The sequence below is a fragment of the Miniopterus natalensis genome, chromosome 6 (assembly GCF_054644295.1).
Source record: "Miniopterus natalensis isolate mMinNat1 chromosome 6, mMinNat1.hap1, whole genome shotgun sequence".
Classification (NCBI taxonomy): Eukaryota; Metazoa; Chordata; class Mammalia; order Chiroptera; family Miniopteridae; genus Miniopterus; species Miniopterus natalensis.
The window spans coordinates 82588354-82607586 of NC_142086.1; the positions used below are offsets into that span (position 1 = coordinate 82588354).

At 41.9% G+C, this 19233-nt stretch overlaps 1 protein-coding gene across 3 annotated transcripts in view; it reads right to left on the reverse strand.

The window, feature by feature from the left end:
- Window positions 1-14244, reverse strand: part of DIP2A (DIP2 acetate--CoA ligase A) — an 82017-nt gene extending 67773 nt beyond the window's left edge. For 2 of the 3 annotated variants that reach the window (XM_016211862.2, XM_016211859.2), the window contains exons 1-2: window positions 13937-14244; window positions 1355-1426 (exon numbers count right to left, since the gene is read on the reverse strand). In XM_016211862.2, the coding sequence (XP_016067348.1) occupies window positions 1355-1426; window positions 13937-14027 (163 nt within the window). In that variant the 5' untranslated portion in view covers window positions 14028-14244. The remainder of the gene's footprint in view (window positions 1-1354; window positions 1427-13936) is intronic. The other variant, XM_087818386.1, reaches the window with a different exon arrangement.
- Between the last annotated feature and the right edge of the window lie 4989 nt (window positions 14245-19233).

Below are 19233 nucleotides of genomic sequence, written 5' to 3' on the forward strand. Positions count from 1 at the left end.
TGAGGGAGAACTGCTGATTACCTATGACCTCTTCAACTTTACCAGGTAATACCAGCTGTTCATACCCCACCATCTGAATCCTTTACTACAATCCAAGGTAGATTAAGCTTTAATCTGCATTTCTCTGATTACTGCTAAGGTTGAGGACCTTTTGTTTGCTTGCTGGCCATTAGGGTTTCCTCTTACGAAATGCTCACTCAAGTCTTCAGCCCATTTTTCAACTGGGCTTTTCCTATTTTAATCATGTTGGAGAACTTTCTGGCTATTTTTTAAATTAATTAAAATTAAATAAAAAATTCAGTCTCCCACTACTAGCCATATTTCAAGTGCTCAAAGCTCTATGTGGCTAGTATTCAGTACAATGGACACTATAGCCTCAGAACACTTCCATTACCCCAGAAAGTTCTATTGGGTGGTGCTGCTTTTAATTATTTGTGTTACAATTCTCTTCTCCCACTCGATGGCTTGTCTGTAATCTCTTCATGGCAACTTTTGATAAAATAAAATTCTTAGCTTTAACAGAGTCCAATTTACTAATCTTTTCCTTCATGGTTGCTGCTTTTTGGTGTCTTTAGTGGCTTAAAGAAATCCTTCCTAGCTCCTATATAACCTCCTAAAGGTGCTATAGTATTTGCATTTCATATTTAGGACTATCATACACTAGAACTGATTTTTGTGTCCAATGTTATGTCTCACATGTGGGTAAGGAACTGGGCCAGCACCATGACCTGCAATGCTGTCTTTACCATAAGTCAGGTTTCCACCACATTCACATCTATGCCTGGGCTCCATGTTCTGCTCTGCTCATCTAGCTGTCCACCCTTGTGCCAAGTCATGCTGTTTTACTGATGACAGCTTGACATTCATTCTTCATACCCTGGTAGGGAAAATCTTCCCACCTCATTCTTCTTTTTTGAGCATATCTTGAACTCTTTGGCCTTTTAAATTACACACATTTAGCTTGTTAAATTACACACACACACAGGCACAAAATTCTGTTGAAATGATGAATGTGCTGACTCTACAGGTCAATCTCAGTTGAGAATAACTTACATCTTTACAATCTTTGTTTCAAACTTAAGTAAAAAAATGTTCCTTACTATAATAATAAAGATAATCATGTTCTATATTCATTAAAATAAGTTCTATTTAGAAGTAAGATCTGTACCAAACCAGAGCTGTAAATTATAGTCTATGCCTTTGGATTTTATTATTTAAAATTAGACACATTATGTGCCCAGTCCTTCTTAATAGGAAACACAGGAAAAATAGGAAACATATCAATGTTAGCTCTAAAATCAACTTTTATGGGACAATATAATTGTTACAAAACACTTGAGTGTGCTGACCTTACCTTGAATAAGTGGTATATAACGTGCAAGCAGCTTTGCCCTTTTCTTTTCATATCCTTTTTGCGTGATGTCACCTAAATGATAAAAGAGAATTATATTTCTTCTAAAGTTCTAAAATTCTTTAATTAAAGATTAATTCATAATAGAAAAACTGGAAACACTAATGTCCTCCAACTGGTGATTAGATAAACAAACTATGACACATCTGCACAAATACTATTCAACAATAAAAAGGAACAAACTATTGATATATAGAACAATTTAGATAGCTTTTATATGTATATTGCTAAATGAAAGAAGCCAGGCTCAAAATGCCATTTACATAACATTCTGGAAAAGATAAAACTATAAAGACAGAGAACAATGTGGCTGCCAAGGGATGGGAGTGAAGGAAAGGGTGATTACAAAGGGGGATTAGGGAATTTGGGGGGGGATAATGAAGCTGCTGTTTTGATTATGGTGGTAGTTCTATGACCTTGTTTGTCAAAAACTTGTGAATTACACATTTTCATATGTAACCAGTTACTATATTTTCACATATAAACTTAGACCCTAACTCAATATGCCATTGAATGCAAAGTTTACATCCCCACAAAGAGCAAAGTAGAATTCCAAAACAGAATCGAGACACAAGACTACAGTCATAGCTGCAAAATGATGTTTCAGTCACTGATGGACAAAACACAGGATGGCAGTCCCATAAGATTATAATGGAACTGAAAGATTCCTATTGCCTAGTGACATAACGTTGTAGGGCAAAGCGTTTATGGTGATGCTGGTGTGTAAATAAACCTGCACTGCCAGTCCTATAAAAGTACAGTGTACACAATTATGTACAGTACATAATATGTGATAATAAACAACTATGTTACTGGTTTATGTGTTTACTATACTATACTTTTTATCATTAAGAGTGTACTACTTCTAGTTACAAAGAAAAAGTCTGCTGTAAAACAGTAGCAATGTTACACCAGCAGCAGTCTCATACATCTCATATTTACCATCTTTTAATTGCATCATTTCTCTCGTGTCTGATTTAATCTCATGTTTTGTATAGTAACAGGCTGTACAGGCCTATGGCCTAGGAGCAACAAGCTGTACCACACAGCCTAGGTGTGGTAGGGTATACCATCTAGGCATGTGTAAGTGTACTATGTGATGATCACAAAAGGACAAAATCATCTAACAACACATTTATCAGAATGGGTCCCCATTGTTAAGTGGTACATGACTAATAAGCTATTAGAAAAGGGACCTAAATCCAAGTTTTCTGACCTCAAGTTCAGTAAACACTAAAAAGACAAACAGCTGAGGCAAGCTCCCCAATACACTGCACCAAACTGGAGTAACCCTGACATAATAGCCATAGCACCCAGGCACCTGGGGGGACTTTGGAAAAACGCCAGCGCCCATCCTCACAACTAGCGTCTCTGGTGGTCTGAGGGATAGCAGGTGTTCTTACTAGCCCTCTAGGTCAGCAATTTTCAACTGGTGTGCTGCAAGAATTTTTTTTAAGTGCAATACCTATTTAGTCAGGGGCATTACCTCTTTTCCCTTAGATTGTCAAAATAAAAAAATGACAACAGCCAACACAACAATAGACATCTGAAATGAATGAATCAAAATTATACCTTTTTGCCCTGGCCGGTGTGGCTCAGTTGGTTGGGCGTCATCCTGTGCATGCACAAAAGGTTGCTGGCTCGATCCCCAGTAGGGGGGGCGGGGTGCAGGAGGCAGCCAATCAATGTTTTGCTTTTACTTCAGTGTTTTTTTTCTCTCTCTCCCCCTATCCCTTTCTCTCTCTCTAAAAAATGAATTAAAAAATATTTTTAAAAATTATACCTTTTTTGTTAGATCGGCAAAACCATATTTTTCGGTGTGCTGCAGGATTTTAGTAATTAGTTTGTGTGATACGAGATGAAAACAGTTGAAAATCACTGCTCTAGGTAGGAGTACGATGTGTGGCTCAGGTTGACCTCCACTGTCACAAACCAAACTCACTCTGGATTACAAATGCAAAATCCCAAATATAAGTCAGCTTTCCATATTCATGGGTTCCACAGCCACGGATCCAAGCAACGGCTGATTGAAAATATTCAGAAAAAAGTCATGTGGTTGCCAATGTGCACTGCTATGTAGTTAGGCCTATGATGGCTGTATCTGTATTGAACATATACACTTTTTTACCTTGTCATTATTCCCTAAACAATACAACGTAACAAGTATTTACACAGCATTTACATCGTATTGGGTATTATACATAATCTAGAGATGATTGCAAGCATATAGGAGAATGTGTGTACATTATATGCAAATACTGCACCATTTTATAAAAGGGACTTGAGCATCTGTGTATTTTGGTATATCAAAGGTCCTGGAACCAGTACCCCACAGATACCAAGGGACGACTATAATATCACCCAAGTCCCTAACTCAGTAACATCATTTCTAAAAACCTACTCTTGAAAGCACTCAAGAACTCCTCAAGGTCACAGAAACAAGGCAGTGATAGCAAATAATAGCAAATAATAGGAGACAACCTTTGTCCACCAAAAAAAAAAGGAAGAAGTAAAGATGCTGCCATCCCCAATTACTACAGAATACTGTTGGCCCTAAAAAAATACCATTATTGAGTGGCAGGGATGTGGGTATCACATGGATTTATGATAACCTATTGAGTAAAACAGCAAGTTGAAAAACAATGCATATACAAAATGATCTAACTTGTAAATATAAACAAAACTATATTTACGTACATATAGGTGTGTATATCTCTGTGTATGCAGAAAATATTCTGGAGGGATGCCAAGGAAATCACTAACAGAGGTTATCCCAAAGAGTGATTTATTTATCTGACTTTGGGTGGATGTGAGACAGACTTCATTTTTTACTTCAAACACTTTTAAACTCTTTAAACGTTTTAGCACAATAAGCATATAATCCTTTGTAATTAATAAAAATGGAAGATGGTTTGATAATGTACTATGGTTATATAAGATGCTATTGCAAGAAACTAAATGAATTCTATGTACTATTTTTGCAACTTTGAGACTAAAATTAATCTAAAAGTTAAAAATATATATATGAAAGACTATATAAAATTGGCTTTATTCCTTTTTAAAATGTTTGATAAAATTTGTCAGTGAAACCATCTGGGCTTATAGATTTTCCAGAAGGTGTTTTTTTCTTTTGCTTTATTTTACTTTTTAAAATTAAGACTTCATTTTTTTTTTAGAGAGGTTTAAGATTCACAGCAAAATTGAGGGCAAGGTACAGAGAGTTCCCATATGTATTCCCTACCCCCAAAGATGTGTAGTCTCCCCCATCATCAACATTCCCCACTAGAGTGGTACATTTTTACTACTGATGAACTACACTGACACATCATAATCACCCAAAGTCCATACGGTTCACTCTTTTTTTTTCTTTCTTTTTTTTTTAAATATATCTTTATTGATTTCAGAGAGAGGAAAGGAGAGGGAGAGAGAGATAGATAGATAGAAACATCAATGATGAGTCACTGATCGAGCCCACAACCTGGGCATGTGCCCTGACCGGGAACCGAACCCCGATCGCCTGGATCCTAGGTCGACGCTCAACCGCTGAGCCACGCGTGGCCAGGCCATACGGTTCACTCTTGATGTACATTCTATGGGTTTAGACAAATGTATAATGAGATGTAACCATCATTATGATATCACACAGAATCTCACTGTGCTACAAGTCCTCTGTGCTCTGCCTATTTAACCCTTCCCACAGGCTCCAATCCCTGGCAACCATTTTTTTTTTTTACAGTATCCATGGTTTTCCAGGTCATATAGTTGGAAAAACTTCTTTTCAGATTGACTTCTTTCATTTAGTAATGTGTATTTGAGGTTCTTCCATGTGTTCTTTTGATAATTCAATTCTTTTTAGTGCTAAATAATATTCCGTTGCATGAATGGACCAATTTATTTCTCAACTACTGAAGGACCTCTTGGTAGCTTAAAAGTTTTGGCAATTCTGAATAAAGGTCCTATAAACATCTGTGTACAGGTTTTTGTGTGGACACACATTTTCAGCTCCTTTGGGTAAATACCAAGGAGCATGACTGCTGGATTGAATGGTAAGAGTATGTTTAGTTTCATAAGAAACCTCCAAACTGTCTTGCAATGTGACTGCACCATTTTGCTTTCCCAACAACGACTCAAGAATTCCTGTTGCTCCACATCCATGCAAACATTTGGTGTTGTCAGTGTTCTAGATTTTGAGTATTCTAGTAGGTGAGTAGTGGTAACTCACTGTTACTTTAATTTTCTTGATAATATATGATATACAAAATCTTTTCATATGCTTATGGAAAATCTGTATATCTTCTTTGGTGAGGTGTCTGTTAAGGTCTTTGGCCCATTTTTTAATCAGGTTGTTGTTTTCTTATTGTGGAATTTTAAGAGTTCTTTCTATATTTTGGGTAACAGTCCTTTTCAGATGTGTCTTTTGCAAATATTTTGTCAGTGGCTTGTCTTCTCATTCTCTTGACACTGTCTTTCACAGAGCAGAAGTTTTTAATTTTAACGAAGTCCAACTTATCAATTCTTTCATGGATCATGCCTTTAGTGTTGTATCTAAAAAATCATCGCCAAACCTAACATCATATAGGTTTTCTCCTATGTTACCTTCTAGGATTTTTTACCTTTAGGCTTGCGATTCATTTTGAGTTAACTTTTGTGAAGGGTGCAAGGTATGTATCTAGGTCATTTTTTTTTTTTATGTAGATGTCGGTTGTTCCAACACCCATTTGTTGAAAAGACCATCTTTGCTTCACTGTATTGCTTTTACTCCTTTGTTAAAGATTAGTTACTATATTTATGTGGGTCTGTTTATGTTCTTCATTCTGCCCCACTCATCTATCTATTCTCTTGCCAATAACATATTCTTTTTCTTTTAAGAATAAACTTTTTTTTTCTTTTTTTTTACATTTAGTGAGAGGAAGGGGGAGAGAGAGGGAGAAGGGGGGGAGAATCACTGATGTGAGAGAAACATCAACGGGTTACCTCCCGCATGTGTGCCAACCAGGGATCCCAGGGATTGAACCTGAAACTTGGGTATGGGCTCTGACCAGAAATTGAACCCACCACCTTTTGGTGTACTGGATGACACTCCAGCCAACTGAGCCACACTGTCCAGGGCCATGTTGTCTTGATTACTATAACTTTATAGTAAGACTTGAAGTTGGATAGTGTCAGTCCCCCAACTTTTTCTTCTTCAATATTGTATTGGCTATTCCGCTTCTTTTGCCTCTCCCAGTAAATTTTAAAATCAGTTTGTAACTATCCACAAAATAACTAGCTGAGATTTTGATTGGGATTGCATTAAATCTATAAAGTTGGGAAGAAGTAACATCTTGACAATATTTAGTCTTCGTATCCATGACTACAGAATACCTCCACATTTATTTAGTTCTTTGATTTCTTTCATCAGTGTTTTGTAGTTTTCCTCATATGGATCTTATACATATTTTGTTTGATTTATACCTAAGTATTTAATTTGGGGGGGTACTAACAAATAGTATTATGTTTTTTATTTCAAATTCTACTTGTTCATTGTAAATAGAAAAGTGATTGATTTTTGTACTTTAACCTTGTATCCTGCAACCTTGCTATAATTATTAGTTCCAGGAGTTTGGTTTTGTTTATTTTTTGGTCAGTTCTTTAGGATTTTCTACATATATGATCATGTTATCTGCCAACAAAGACAGTTTTATTTCCTCCTTCCCAATCTAATATACCTTTTATTTTCTTATTTCATTAGCTAAAACTCCCATTCCAATGTTGAAAAGGAGAGGTGAGGGAGACATCCTTGCCTTATATCTGATCTTACTGGGAAATCTTTGAGTTTCTCACCATTAAGTATGGTGTGAATTTTTTGTAGATATTCTTTATCAAGTTGAGGAGTTCTTATCAATTCCTAGTTTGCTGCGTTTTTACCGTAAATGGGTGGGGGATTTTGTCAAATGCTTTTTTACATCTATTAACCTGTTCGTGTGATTTTTCATTTTTAGCCGGATGTGAGAGATGCCAACTGATTTGCAAACGTGAACCACACTTGCATACCTGGGATCTATCCCGCTTGGTCATAATGTATAACTCTTTTTATACATTGTTGGATCTGATTTCTGGTATTTTGTTGAGGATTTCTGCATCTATGTTCATGAGAGATATTGGCTTGTAGTTTTCTTATGTCTTTGTCTGATTTTGGTATTAGGGGAATGCAGGCCTTAGAGTGAGTGAGAAGACATTCCCTCTGCTTCTGTCCTATGAAAGAGACTGTAGAGAACTGGTATAATTTCTTCCTTAAACGCTTAGTAGATTTAACCTGTGAATCCATCTGGGCCTGGTGCTTTCTGTTTTAAAAGGTAATTAATTATTGATTCGATTTCTTTATTAGGTGGATGCAGGCCTGTTTAGTGAAAAATTTTGTTTCAGCAGATTCTTTAATACACAGTTGTGAATATTAGACTTTAATTCAATTAATTGTCTTCAAAGATTTATTTTTCACCTATGAATTGAACTGGATCCTGAATTTATCTAGTTTTCTTAAATATTTAGCTATAGCCTCCAAACTAATGTTTCATTTTTTCCCTATCTTTTGACTTGGAATCAGTGAGAATCAAAACATTTCTTCCTTCCACTGGACCATTCTTGTCATTATAGCTTTTGCCTCAGTAATACTAAGATTTGTAACACAATTTGTCTCCACCAGGTTACAAGCCCTACTCGTACTCAGAGAATATCACCTCCAGGCACCATTACCACCTCCTTCCATGCCCGGGCCTCACTGTCCCTCTGACAGAGAGCAAGGATCTCTTCGCTCTGAAGGAAAACTTTGCCCCTCTTCAGCAGGAAGCAGGCACAGAAGAGACCCTGAGCCCCTTTTCTCTGAATGAATTCAGAACCAAGATCCTTGAAGAGGGGATGTGGTAGGCAGTTAGACAGACATGAGCAGAACAAAGATGATGGGCCAGGTACAGGTCACCAGGGCAGAAAGTCCTGGGTGCCCAGCAAAGGACAATTGTAGGGTGGGACCTCGTCCCCAGGGTGACCTTATCTCCCCTAGCACATTGCTGATCATGGGGTTTGGACCCCTTGACCTTTCCTCCCTAGAGATAACATCTAGGCCTCAGTTGCATTTCAGCTCCAGACCCAGAAAAGCAGCAAAACCAGACATGCAACACCACTCCACGGCTGACCTCAGGACCAGCTGTACTGAATAATGACCCCCCTCCCTGGCCCTGACCAATCAGTGGAAACACCTGGAAAGCTGATGAATATTCTAGTAAGATCTTCCCCTGGAACCTCCCCTAAAATTTCCACCGTTAAAACCCTTTGCTCTCCCTCCAGAGCACACTGGTGCCTTTCCATTCCCCTTCCCCCTCCCCCCAGGTGTGTCACCTTTACCTTCCTCACTTCTAAGGGCCCTTCTTTTACTATAACTTGTTTCCTAAGCCCATTTCTTCTATGAATTACTTTTACTTCTGTGACTTTCCAAATAAGGGTTCTCTTATAGTTTGAGTCTTGGTTCTGCATTCTTTCCTAGCCAGAACTCAAGTACAGAGGCTGCTGAACTCAGGTCCGGTCTGACTCCATAGGTATAACACCTGGTGCTGTTCGTGCTTCCCCCAACAGTATTGTTTAACTTTTACAAGTCGAGTTGATATCTGGCTTCACAGAAGATAATTACATTCTCTTATCTGCTTCAGCATTTGATCTGTTGCAATATGTGGCTTTGGTTAAAGTTTATGAAGCAAATTCAGCCTCACAGAGGCATGTGTTGGAAAAGGAGTATTTCAATGTCGGATCATTGCAGACATTCTTCTTCGATATGGCACCAACATTAGGCAAGTGGTAGTCTGTTGTTTTTCAAAGTAGTAGTTTCTTAAAGAATAGCTGCAGGGTAGAGTCCAAAACCACAGCAATGTACTTTTCATACTGTTACATTACAATTCATTGGTCTATCTTTTGAATGGATCTTTTTACCCATGTAAGAATTTGTAACATGATGCATTGATCATTTGGAAAATAGTGCTTCACAGAATTATGCAGATCTTTCAAATGCTGACACATTTCATTATATAATATAAAAAACACATTCATTAATATTGCCATTGATCGCATCAAAAAGTCAGTAAGTACTGGGAAGCTGTCATGCTCATGGTAGCAGATAAAAGTTTTAAATTTTTAAATTTTTGCTTGAAAGCACAAATATTATCATTGGCGATAAATTCTGACAGTTGTTCTCCATTTATTTTCCAGAAAATGTCCACCAAATACCCAAGTATGAATAATTGTAGTTTGTCTGCCACTCATTTTTTCAACTAAAAATGGCATTCCACAACAGAAGTGACTAGTTCACTTTTCAACTCAAACAGCACACTTGCTGTTCCTCAGAGGTCCTATACCTCTACTTGTGGCAGGAATTCTCCTATTTCCTCATGCAGATGATTAGAGAGATGAGTACTCAAGGGCCAAAATTTTAAAAAATTAATTTTTACTGCTTCACCAACGTAGGACATGTTTAAGTGAAACTACCCCCTTTTTTTACTGCAAGTGTGAAGTGGTGAAGAATGCAATTGGGGCCCCTGCCTCAATTCATGCTAAGGTACCAGCAGTTTTACCCATCATTGCTTTTGCACCATCAGTATAAACACAGGAGAAACAGAAATGACATCTTAGAATTATTATGAAAATAGTTTTCCCTCATAGGCCCCAGAAGAGGTATCGGGGACCCACAGAAGTCTATGAACCACAGTTTGGGAACCACTGGCAGATTACTTCTGCAAAGAAACACAAGAAATAAATACCAGAAGCCGCCACCTCTACGGAGAAGCCAGGGGTAGAACAGAGACCCACTGGACCCTATCTTTCCTTAGAACTGTTTCATTTCTCTGCAGTGTGTATCTGAATTACTTTTTTAATACAACATTTTGTAAAGCCTTATGATCAATGGAGTAACAGATCTAAACCAGACCTTTGATGGACAAAACATTACCTAGCACCCAGTAGGCTTGCAATCATTACTGAATGAATATACTATATAAATAACAAATGCAAAAAACAGAAAGTGGCAAAAACTCCAAAAGAGGGGGCCAGTGTGGTGAGAAATTTCAAGAAAGTAGCCACATGAGAGATGATCAGGAAAGGCTCAAAATAAGAAGGCATTTGGGCTGGGCTTTGACATAGATGAGAGTTTAGATGAATGAGAACTTTAATTTACCACAAAATATTTAGGAAGCACAACAGAAGTTTATTGATGTGAAGGCAGTTATCAGTCTGTCATTTTGAAAACTAATAATTATATCACAAATTTTAGAAAGTAAAAACATTTAAATAGGAAAAAAAGTCTTTGTGAAAGAAGTCCTTTCCTCTACACCCACACACGGAGCTTTTCCCTATTTCCTTTGACACCATCACGGCTGGGACTCCTGTATTATCAGAATGCAGGAAAACAAAAAACTAAAGTTAAAGCTAGGGAACAGATCTATTAACCAGAATAAAGAAACAGGAGTGGGATAAATGTAGCCTATTGTGTAGGGATTTCCTCTCTAAACCACAGCAGGCCACTAAAACAAAAAACAAATCTTACACTATTGTCCACATTTTTAAAGCAGTTCAGGAGCAATAGCCCCAAGACACTGTATAGTACCAAAATCAGTTGTGGTATATCTAAGGTAATTTGATACAATAATAGGAAAGCACAGTGTTTGGTAATTCTTTTTTTTTAAAAATGTCAGGTTATACCTCTAATAACCTCATTTTCATCCAAGGACATTCTAATATGCTTTGAAGAGCTACATGTGTGAATTCTTGAGTGTGTTCATGGGGGGGGAGGGGGGTCTGAGAAGAGAAGGGTTCTGTGCAGCTCCACCCTTAATTCTCATCTTAATTTGAGGGAGACCCCTAAATCAAGAAGGGTGAACCACCCTTCTTGGAAGGTTAGGGAGTAAGACCACATCTGTGCTTTATTTCCCTCTTTAGTATGCATAACAAAAAGTCAGCAAACCTGCCCTATGGGTAGAAATCAGTACATTCTAGGACCAGGACCTTCCCCAATTACAACGGTGGGTGACAAGAACCCAGTGAAGATATTGGAGAACAAGGACACATATGAGTTATAATTAAGGCAGGAGCATACTTTCAACTAGTCACTGTTGGTGTATAGGTTGAGGGGAAGTTGTGCAGGATTGTCCAGATTGTTCAGTACCTATCACTCACTACCAGCTTCCAGGTAGGCAGCGTTTTGTCTGTTAAGTATTCTCTTCTCTCCAACCTACCTAGCAGTGTCAACTCTAACTTTTAAGCAATGTCTCATTCAGACAAATGTGAGTACTATGAAGTCATCTTATTTGAATTACTTTATTCTGAATTACAAGTTTGTCTCCCCCCAAAATTGGGGGGGCACAGGACAAAGTGAATCCTACTTTTTACTTCTACTTGATCAAAACATCAAAATAATGATAACGAAACTAACTTTAGTTGCTTTAGGACTGTGCTTCATTAATAATACCTTCCTTTAATTATATAAATAAAACCTTACCAGTTTCAAAGTACTTCCACATAAACTATCTGACTAAATCTTCACAAGAACTGTAGGACATCAATAAGGCAGGTGTTCCCCTCCTTCTACAGCTGATCAAATCCACGTTAAGAGATGTTATAATTCAGTCGAGATTCAGGGACACTTACCAAACACTGTGTGAAGATGCCAAAAATCTGCCTAAGACACAGTCCCTATCGCAAAGCATCTCTAAGTACAATAGGGAGGCCCCCATGTCAACAACAATCACACACAAACTAAAGAAGCCAGCATCAAAGGTGTGGAAGCACCTGGGAGTATGGCCAAGCATGACTGTACTCAAGTAATCACTGACCTATTTGGGCCAAAAGAAAGGTGTCAGGCCAGTCAAAGAGCTGGGACAGAAGCCCGGGCTCCTGTCCCGTTGGCTGCAGCTTCACTCTGCTGTCCCTTCCCTTTGATATGTTGCTCACCTCCTTTCCCAGCTTAAGCTACATTTCCAGGTTCCTCTCCACTTATATATAATATTACATCCTTTGCTTAATGTAAATCCTCCATATATGTATGAAATGACAGAAGTATAAATAGATCCAATAGACAAGAGTCATTTCTTTCACTAAAGTACTTTATGTGTGTTCTGTCATACAAATTATGAAGTTCTTTGAGGAAAGATCTAATCTTACCTAACTGTCAACTCCTAGAAACTACTCAAATACACAACCACGAAAAAATAAATTCAGGGGATAACGAATACTCTGGTGCAGAAATTAGGAGCAATCAGCAAAAACATATTTCAAATGCATAAAATTTAAACTGCACTGACATGATTTTCCCTGGATGAAAAGCTACAACGAATTCAAGACAGTGGTTCCAGTCAGAACCATTTCTACTGGGAGTTTTCCAGGCTTCGCAAGAGCATCTAATCACCAAGAATTCAAAATCAACCCATTTCTTATTGCATTTCGTGTTTTTTTTTTTAAGTGTCAAATATCTCAGAACTTTAAAAAAATTTGCATGTTGAATTCAAAACAATTGCAAGTAGATGTTGTATTATCTGTGAAACAAAGATAACAACAGAAACTACCTCCCTAAGTTTGGCAAGGATTAAATGGGTTAGTACAAGCCAGTGCATATTTTATTAGATGGTAGTAAGAATTCACTACTCCAAACACTGCAAAACATCAACCTGAAGCCTAAAGTAAGGACATTAAGACTTTGAAAACATGAATTCTGAAAGTTGAAAATGCATTTAAGTTTCAAAAACAAAGTTAGACATTAGATGCTTTTCTTGATGCTACGCAAGGACTTTCTCTTTGAGCAATGACATCGAACAGAACATTAGGACACAGGTTTGGGGAGTAATAACCTCCAGATGGGTAATGCCACCCACCGCCACTGAAGCGGAATCACTCGAATATTTTCTAACAAGCAAAGAACCATTTATTGAACTTTTTTTTTTTTAATTTTTAAAAATTCCGTAAAGAGGCTAACAACCTCGTTATACGTGCCTCCAGAAAGGGAAGATGCTGTTTTAACAAGGTTTTACAAGGGAGGAAACTGAGGCACACCGGCGGAGATGGGCTCACAGGTCCGCACCCAGGTGGGCGGCAGCTGCCTGGGTAGAGCCACGATCGGGAAGGCCAGACCTGCGGCCTCGGGCTGGGACAGCCACCGCCTAAGCTGAAACAAAACAGTCACTCCCGTCCAGGTTCACGCGCCCGAGGTCAAACCCACCAGTCAACCCGCCCGGCAACCAAAAGTCCGGGCTCCGACTGCGAGAAGCCGGGAGGGGCACGGGGGTCCAAGGGGCCCGGTGTGAGGGACCAGGCAAGCTCCGTGACGGCCGGCGAGGCGGAGGTCCCGGGTGTGAGAAGCATGGCGGGGGCCCCGGGGGCCCGGGTAAGGGGCGGGGCTGAACAGGGGTGCGGGGTCCCGGGTGAGGGGCGGGGCAGGGTTCCCGGGTGTGAGAAGCATGGCGGGGGTCCCGGGTCCGGGATGAGAGCCGGGCGGAGCCCCGCGGCCGGGCTGCTCACCTTCCGACAGCTCCAGCTCCAGCTCGGCCAGGCTCTCCCGCACCTCGGCGGGCAGTGGCACCGGCTGCAGCGGGCACCCGCGGTCGGCCATGGCCCCCTCGCTTTCTCCGGCCGCACCCCGCGACTGCCAGGTCGGCTAGAGCCCTGACGGGTCCGGGGTCAGGTCGGGGCCGGGTCCGAGAAGCTGCGCGGACGGCGGCTACGTCGCTCTTCTCAGCCCAGCGACGCGCATCGGTCAGGCGGGTAGCAGAGGCTGCAGGGTAGGGGCGCGGCCCCAGCGTCTCCGCACCGGCGCGAGCGCGGGCACGATCACAGGCGGCTCCTCAAGCGCCGCCGCCCCGCGCGCCCCCGACAGCTCGGAGGGCCCTACACGGAGCGCGCGTGCGCGACGGGAAGGGCGGGAGGGGAGCGCGCGTGCGCACAGGGTCGCGGGAGGGGCTGGGATTCCCGGGCCCGCCCAGCAACACGGAAGGCTCGCTCTCATTGGCCCCGAGGACGCGGTGAGGTCGCTCCGAGCTCCTATTGGGAGAGACCGGAGAGCGTTACTCCCGGTAGGCTCTGCGCCGCAGCCGAGTTCTCGAGGGGCTCCAGGCGCAGGAACGGCTTTTGGGACAAGGGTCTTAGGCTCAGGTAGCCCCCACTCCTCGTCCTGAGGTCAGGGGACCCTTTCTGCGACGATGCACTGCGCTGCCGGAGCTTTTTTCTGGTTCTCGGCAGCCTCCTGGGACACCCTGGACACAATTCCCGCCCTGGCTTTGCATTGCTGCCGGAATAATAACAGAGGTGTGGGCCAGGTGTTTTCCCCAGGGTTTTGTGTGTTAACTCATTTGCTTTTCAAAACTGCTTTCGAACATATAATACTGACCAGGAAGGAGCTCTGGCAGGCATTTCAGATCTTGAGGTGACCTTAGGAAGTGGGAGGACAGATGAGGAACAAGATGTTAGGAGGACTCAGGTGGAGTTGAAATTAGAGGCCCACAGGATCCTGAAGGAGCTGATCCCCACATGCACACGGGACGTGTATCTCTGCATATGTAAGGGTCGACCTGTTTGGTGGTCATTTTCCCACTCCCAACTGAATAATTGGCATTGACATTCTTGGCAGTTAACATTACTCTCACACTGGGTCCCTGACCTGTAGGTTCAGAGCAGTCACAACTGGAAAGGCCATGCAGAACCCTCTGAAACTAACCCCATCCCTACTAAGATCATAAAACAATATCACATCCGGAGATGGAGAGGGCAGAGATTGGAGCCACTTTTAAGGATCCAAAGGATGCAGAGTGGTGGTCCACAAAATTTTTAATTCACCAGCATGACCCCTTTAGAAACTGGAAGGATCCTGGAAGATAACAGTACACTACTGCAAACTCAACTAAGTAGCAGCTCTGATACCAGCCTCTCTGCTGGATATGGTAGGTGGCTATTGATTTGATAAGTATGTCTTTTCTGTCCCTATCAGATCAGAAATATTTCACATTAAAGTGTAACAAAGATAGTTTTGCCTGTAGGCTATGTTACCTCTCTTAGTCCAAAGACATCAGCACCACCTAGGCATCCTGGAGAATGTTCCATTGTTCCATTACATCAATAACATTACGTACATAAACCCTATCAAGATTCAGGAACCGGCTACATCCTTAACATTTTTAGGGGTCCAGTAGTCAGTGGTGCCCTAGGGCATCCTTTCCAAAATAAAAGACAATTATTACATCTTTCATCTTCAACCATTCAGAAAGCAGGACACTCTTGGGACTTGAGGTTCTGGAAGCAGCATACTCCACACCTAGGAATACTGTTCTGGTCCAAATACTGAGTGATTTGAAAGACTGCAGCTTTGACAAGAGCCCAGAACAGGAAGTTTCTGTAATAGGTCAAAGCTGTGATACAAGTGGCTCTGCTACCTGGGCTATGTAGTCTAGCAGATGGTATTGGTTATTAGTGGTGGGGAACAATGCAATGTGGAGTTTCTGGCATGTCTCAGTAGGAGATTCACAATGCAGGATCCTAAGGTTCTGCCATGCCACTCAGAGCAGAGAATTATGTGCCTTTCGGAGGTAAAATATATCTTGGTGTGATACTGTGCTCCAATATAGATGGAACACGCCTGATCTTGGGACACCAAGTATCCATGCTGCTAAAATCACCCATTATGAGGTGAATTCTGTCAAACTCACCACAGCATAAGGTTGGCTGGGCCCAGCAACAATCCATAAGATGGGAGTAGTATATTCAAGATTGAGCATGAAAATGTACAGAGGTCACAAGTGCGTGCAGAATAGGTATCCTAGACCCACATGGCATCCACTGCTGTTGTATTAGCGCCTTCTCTGTCATTTCACACCTATAACCCTATGGGGGAGACTTACGATGAGTTAGTTGTCAGAGGAGGAAAACTCGGGCTCGGTTTATAGACAGGTTGGCTTGATGTGAGTTCAGAAGGAAAGTGGATAGCAGCTACATTACAGCCTCAATCAGGTGGCCTTCAAAGATCTCCTAGTCATTCACTTTTTTAAGTGGCCCAAGGGGAGACTATATATGGACTTATGGGCAGTGTTGGGTGGCCTGGGTGACTGGTTATGGGCCTGGAGGAAAACAGTTGGGGATAAGGAGATCTATGGTAGAAGTTTGTGGGTCAATGTACTAGAATAAGTACCAAGAGGGACTGATCTTTGTATAAAGTGCTAATGCCCCCCACAGAGCATCCATGAAAGTAATTAAAAACCAAGTGGAATAACTTGCCCAGTGGACACTGGACAGCATCTCACTGGCAACCCCAGTACTTCGTACAAGGACAAAATGGCCAAGGTGGTGGAGTTAGAGACCATTCATGGGCCCAACAGTGTAGATTCTGACCAAAGCTGAGCTAGCCACTAGCAGCCACTGAATGTCGAACCTGCCATCAAAGAAGACCAGTGCTGATCTTCCAATATAGCCTCTTTCATCAAGAAGGCCAACCAACCAAGTTTACTATATTGGAACTCTTTCATCCTGGATGAGCCAGTTTTTTCCCACAGGAATAGATTCATGTTTCATATATAGGTTTGCCTTTCCTGCTCACAAATATCATCAGGGAGGCCTTCAGGAGTGCTTGTTTCACTGACACAGGATCCCATATGGCATTACATCAAACGGGCTTCACTTTAAAGTGCTTCCAGTCCTCCCAAGTTTAGCAAGGCTAGAGCTCCTGGTCCCCAAAAAGGGACACCAGGGAACACATGAAGTGTGCCATTAGATTATAAAGTATGGATGATGCCTGGGAACCTTGGAGTCACATCTAGGAACCGACAGGCACATGGGGTCACCGTCAGCAATGGAGAAAGCAGGGCTGCTATTGCACGCATTACACCTGCAAAGAATGTGGGACCCAGATGACCCGCGAGGGAGTGTCTTGGTCCTCCTTTACTCAACTGATTAAGAAACTATAGAATCCAACTTGCAAGTCTGTCATTTTTTTGCTATTGTTTTTGTTTTATTGTCAGCTAAATTTATTAGTTTGACATCAGTGACACTGACATACCCCCACCTGACCTGTGGACCGTGCTCCAGCGATTTTGACGTGCCCAATAAAATACAGTATGAGTGGATGACTACAGGAATGCATCCACAGCTTTAACTACAGTGATTCCAAACTGCAGCCACAACAGTACAACAGAAAGGGGAAGGGGAAGGGGAGGGAAGGGGGAGGGGAAAAGGAGGAAAGGGGAAAGGAAGGGAAGGGGAAAGGAAAAAGGAAAAGGAAAGGAAAAACAGGTGTAACTTGTTCCCCAACTCAATTATTTGTTTCTTGTTTTAAACAGTTAATGCTGCCAGACACAAATAGTCCTACATGTCCTGTGCCATATAAATATGGAAAACATTTATAGTTTTACCCCAAGTCTGAAATCACATCTGCTGCTACCCGTTACTGTTAAGGGTGATGCTGTCTCGGAAGGGCTCAGTCTTCGACACTTCCTGAGCTGTCCTCTTGCCCCTGTCATCTTTGCTCACCACCAGCTTGACCCAGGAGGCACAGCTCGGCTGCCACCAGCCCCCTTCAGCCGATCCTGTGCCACCTTCTGGCTGAGCTTGATCTTCACTTGACCGAGCAGGACTCAGATCCAAGCCTTCTTCCTCATCTCCTCGCCTTGTCATCTTTTTCTGCCACATGCTAGCAAAGACCAACACAAGACAGTGGAGTCTTGATAGGTCAGAGAGCCCTCCAGGTTGAAGGTTCTGGCACAGGCCACTGAGGCTTCAGTTCTTGTGGCTACAGATGAGCTCACAGTACTGGGGCAACTGGATAAGCACCTCACTGAGCTGACATCCTCCACCATTGTCCTTGTCCTTGACTATGGCACCACCACCTTCATCTTGGTGAGGTCGGGTGTGTTCGGGGAGAGCTTCTAGGCAGACAGCCCCCATGCTGCTTCTGCTTCTTGCTCTCCTTGTCCTTGTTGCTGCTGTGGGTGCTGAGGGTGGTTGGCCTCTGGATCCCCAGACCCCTGCAGTCCAGCTGTAAGGGAGGTAGTGTAAGTGCGCTACTGACTTAAGGCATACACCAATTTGAGGCACTACCTCAAACATGTAAGACATGATTCCCTAGCTGGTGGTGCTAAAGAGAGCCTTCAGCTGGCCACTCCACTCTTTGGTCAAGGCAACTGCTTCCAGCTGATGGGATACATGATGTTGGTTCGTAAATTGGCTCCTGTACATGGAGGGGAAGGAGGGACTGAAGAGGCGGACCACTCCAGACTGGAAGCTGGCAGGTTTAATAAACAGGGGAACTTAGGACCCTGGCCAGATAGCTCAGTAAGTTAGAGTGTCATCCTGAAATGCCAACAGTGCAGATATCATACCTGTTCAGGGCACATATAAGAGTCAACCAATGAATGCATAAATAAGTGGAACAACAAAATCAGTGTTTCTCTCTCTTTCCCCCTTCTCTCTCTAAAAATCAAAAATAAATAAACAAGGGAACTTAGATTTGTTTTAGGCAAGATGGGTAGGTCTCTGCACCCACCCACCAGAGCCTTGAGTTTGCACAGAGGCCTTAACTGATGACCCAGTTAAGTCATGTATACAGTTCAGATAGTCTCCCTTACTCTCTCAAGGCTGCATCCTTGAGGCAGCTTCTACTGAGGGGAAGGCAAGTGGAACACACATTCCAAGGATGGGAGGCAACCAATCCATGTCATATCCACATTTCTTTCTCTCCTCTCTCTTTCCCCTTCTCCCCTCCCTTCCACTCTCTCTGAAAAATCAATGGAAAAAATGCCCTCAAGTGAGGATTAACAAAAACAAACACACACAAGGGC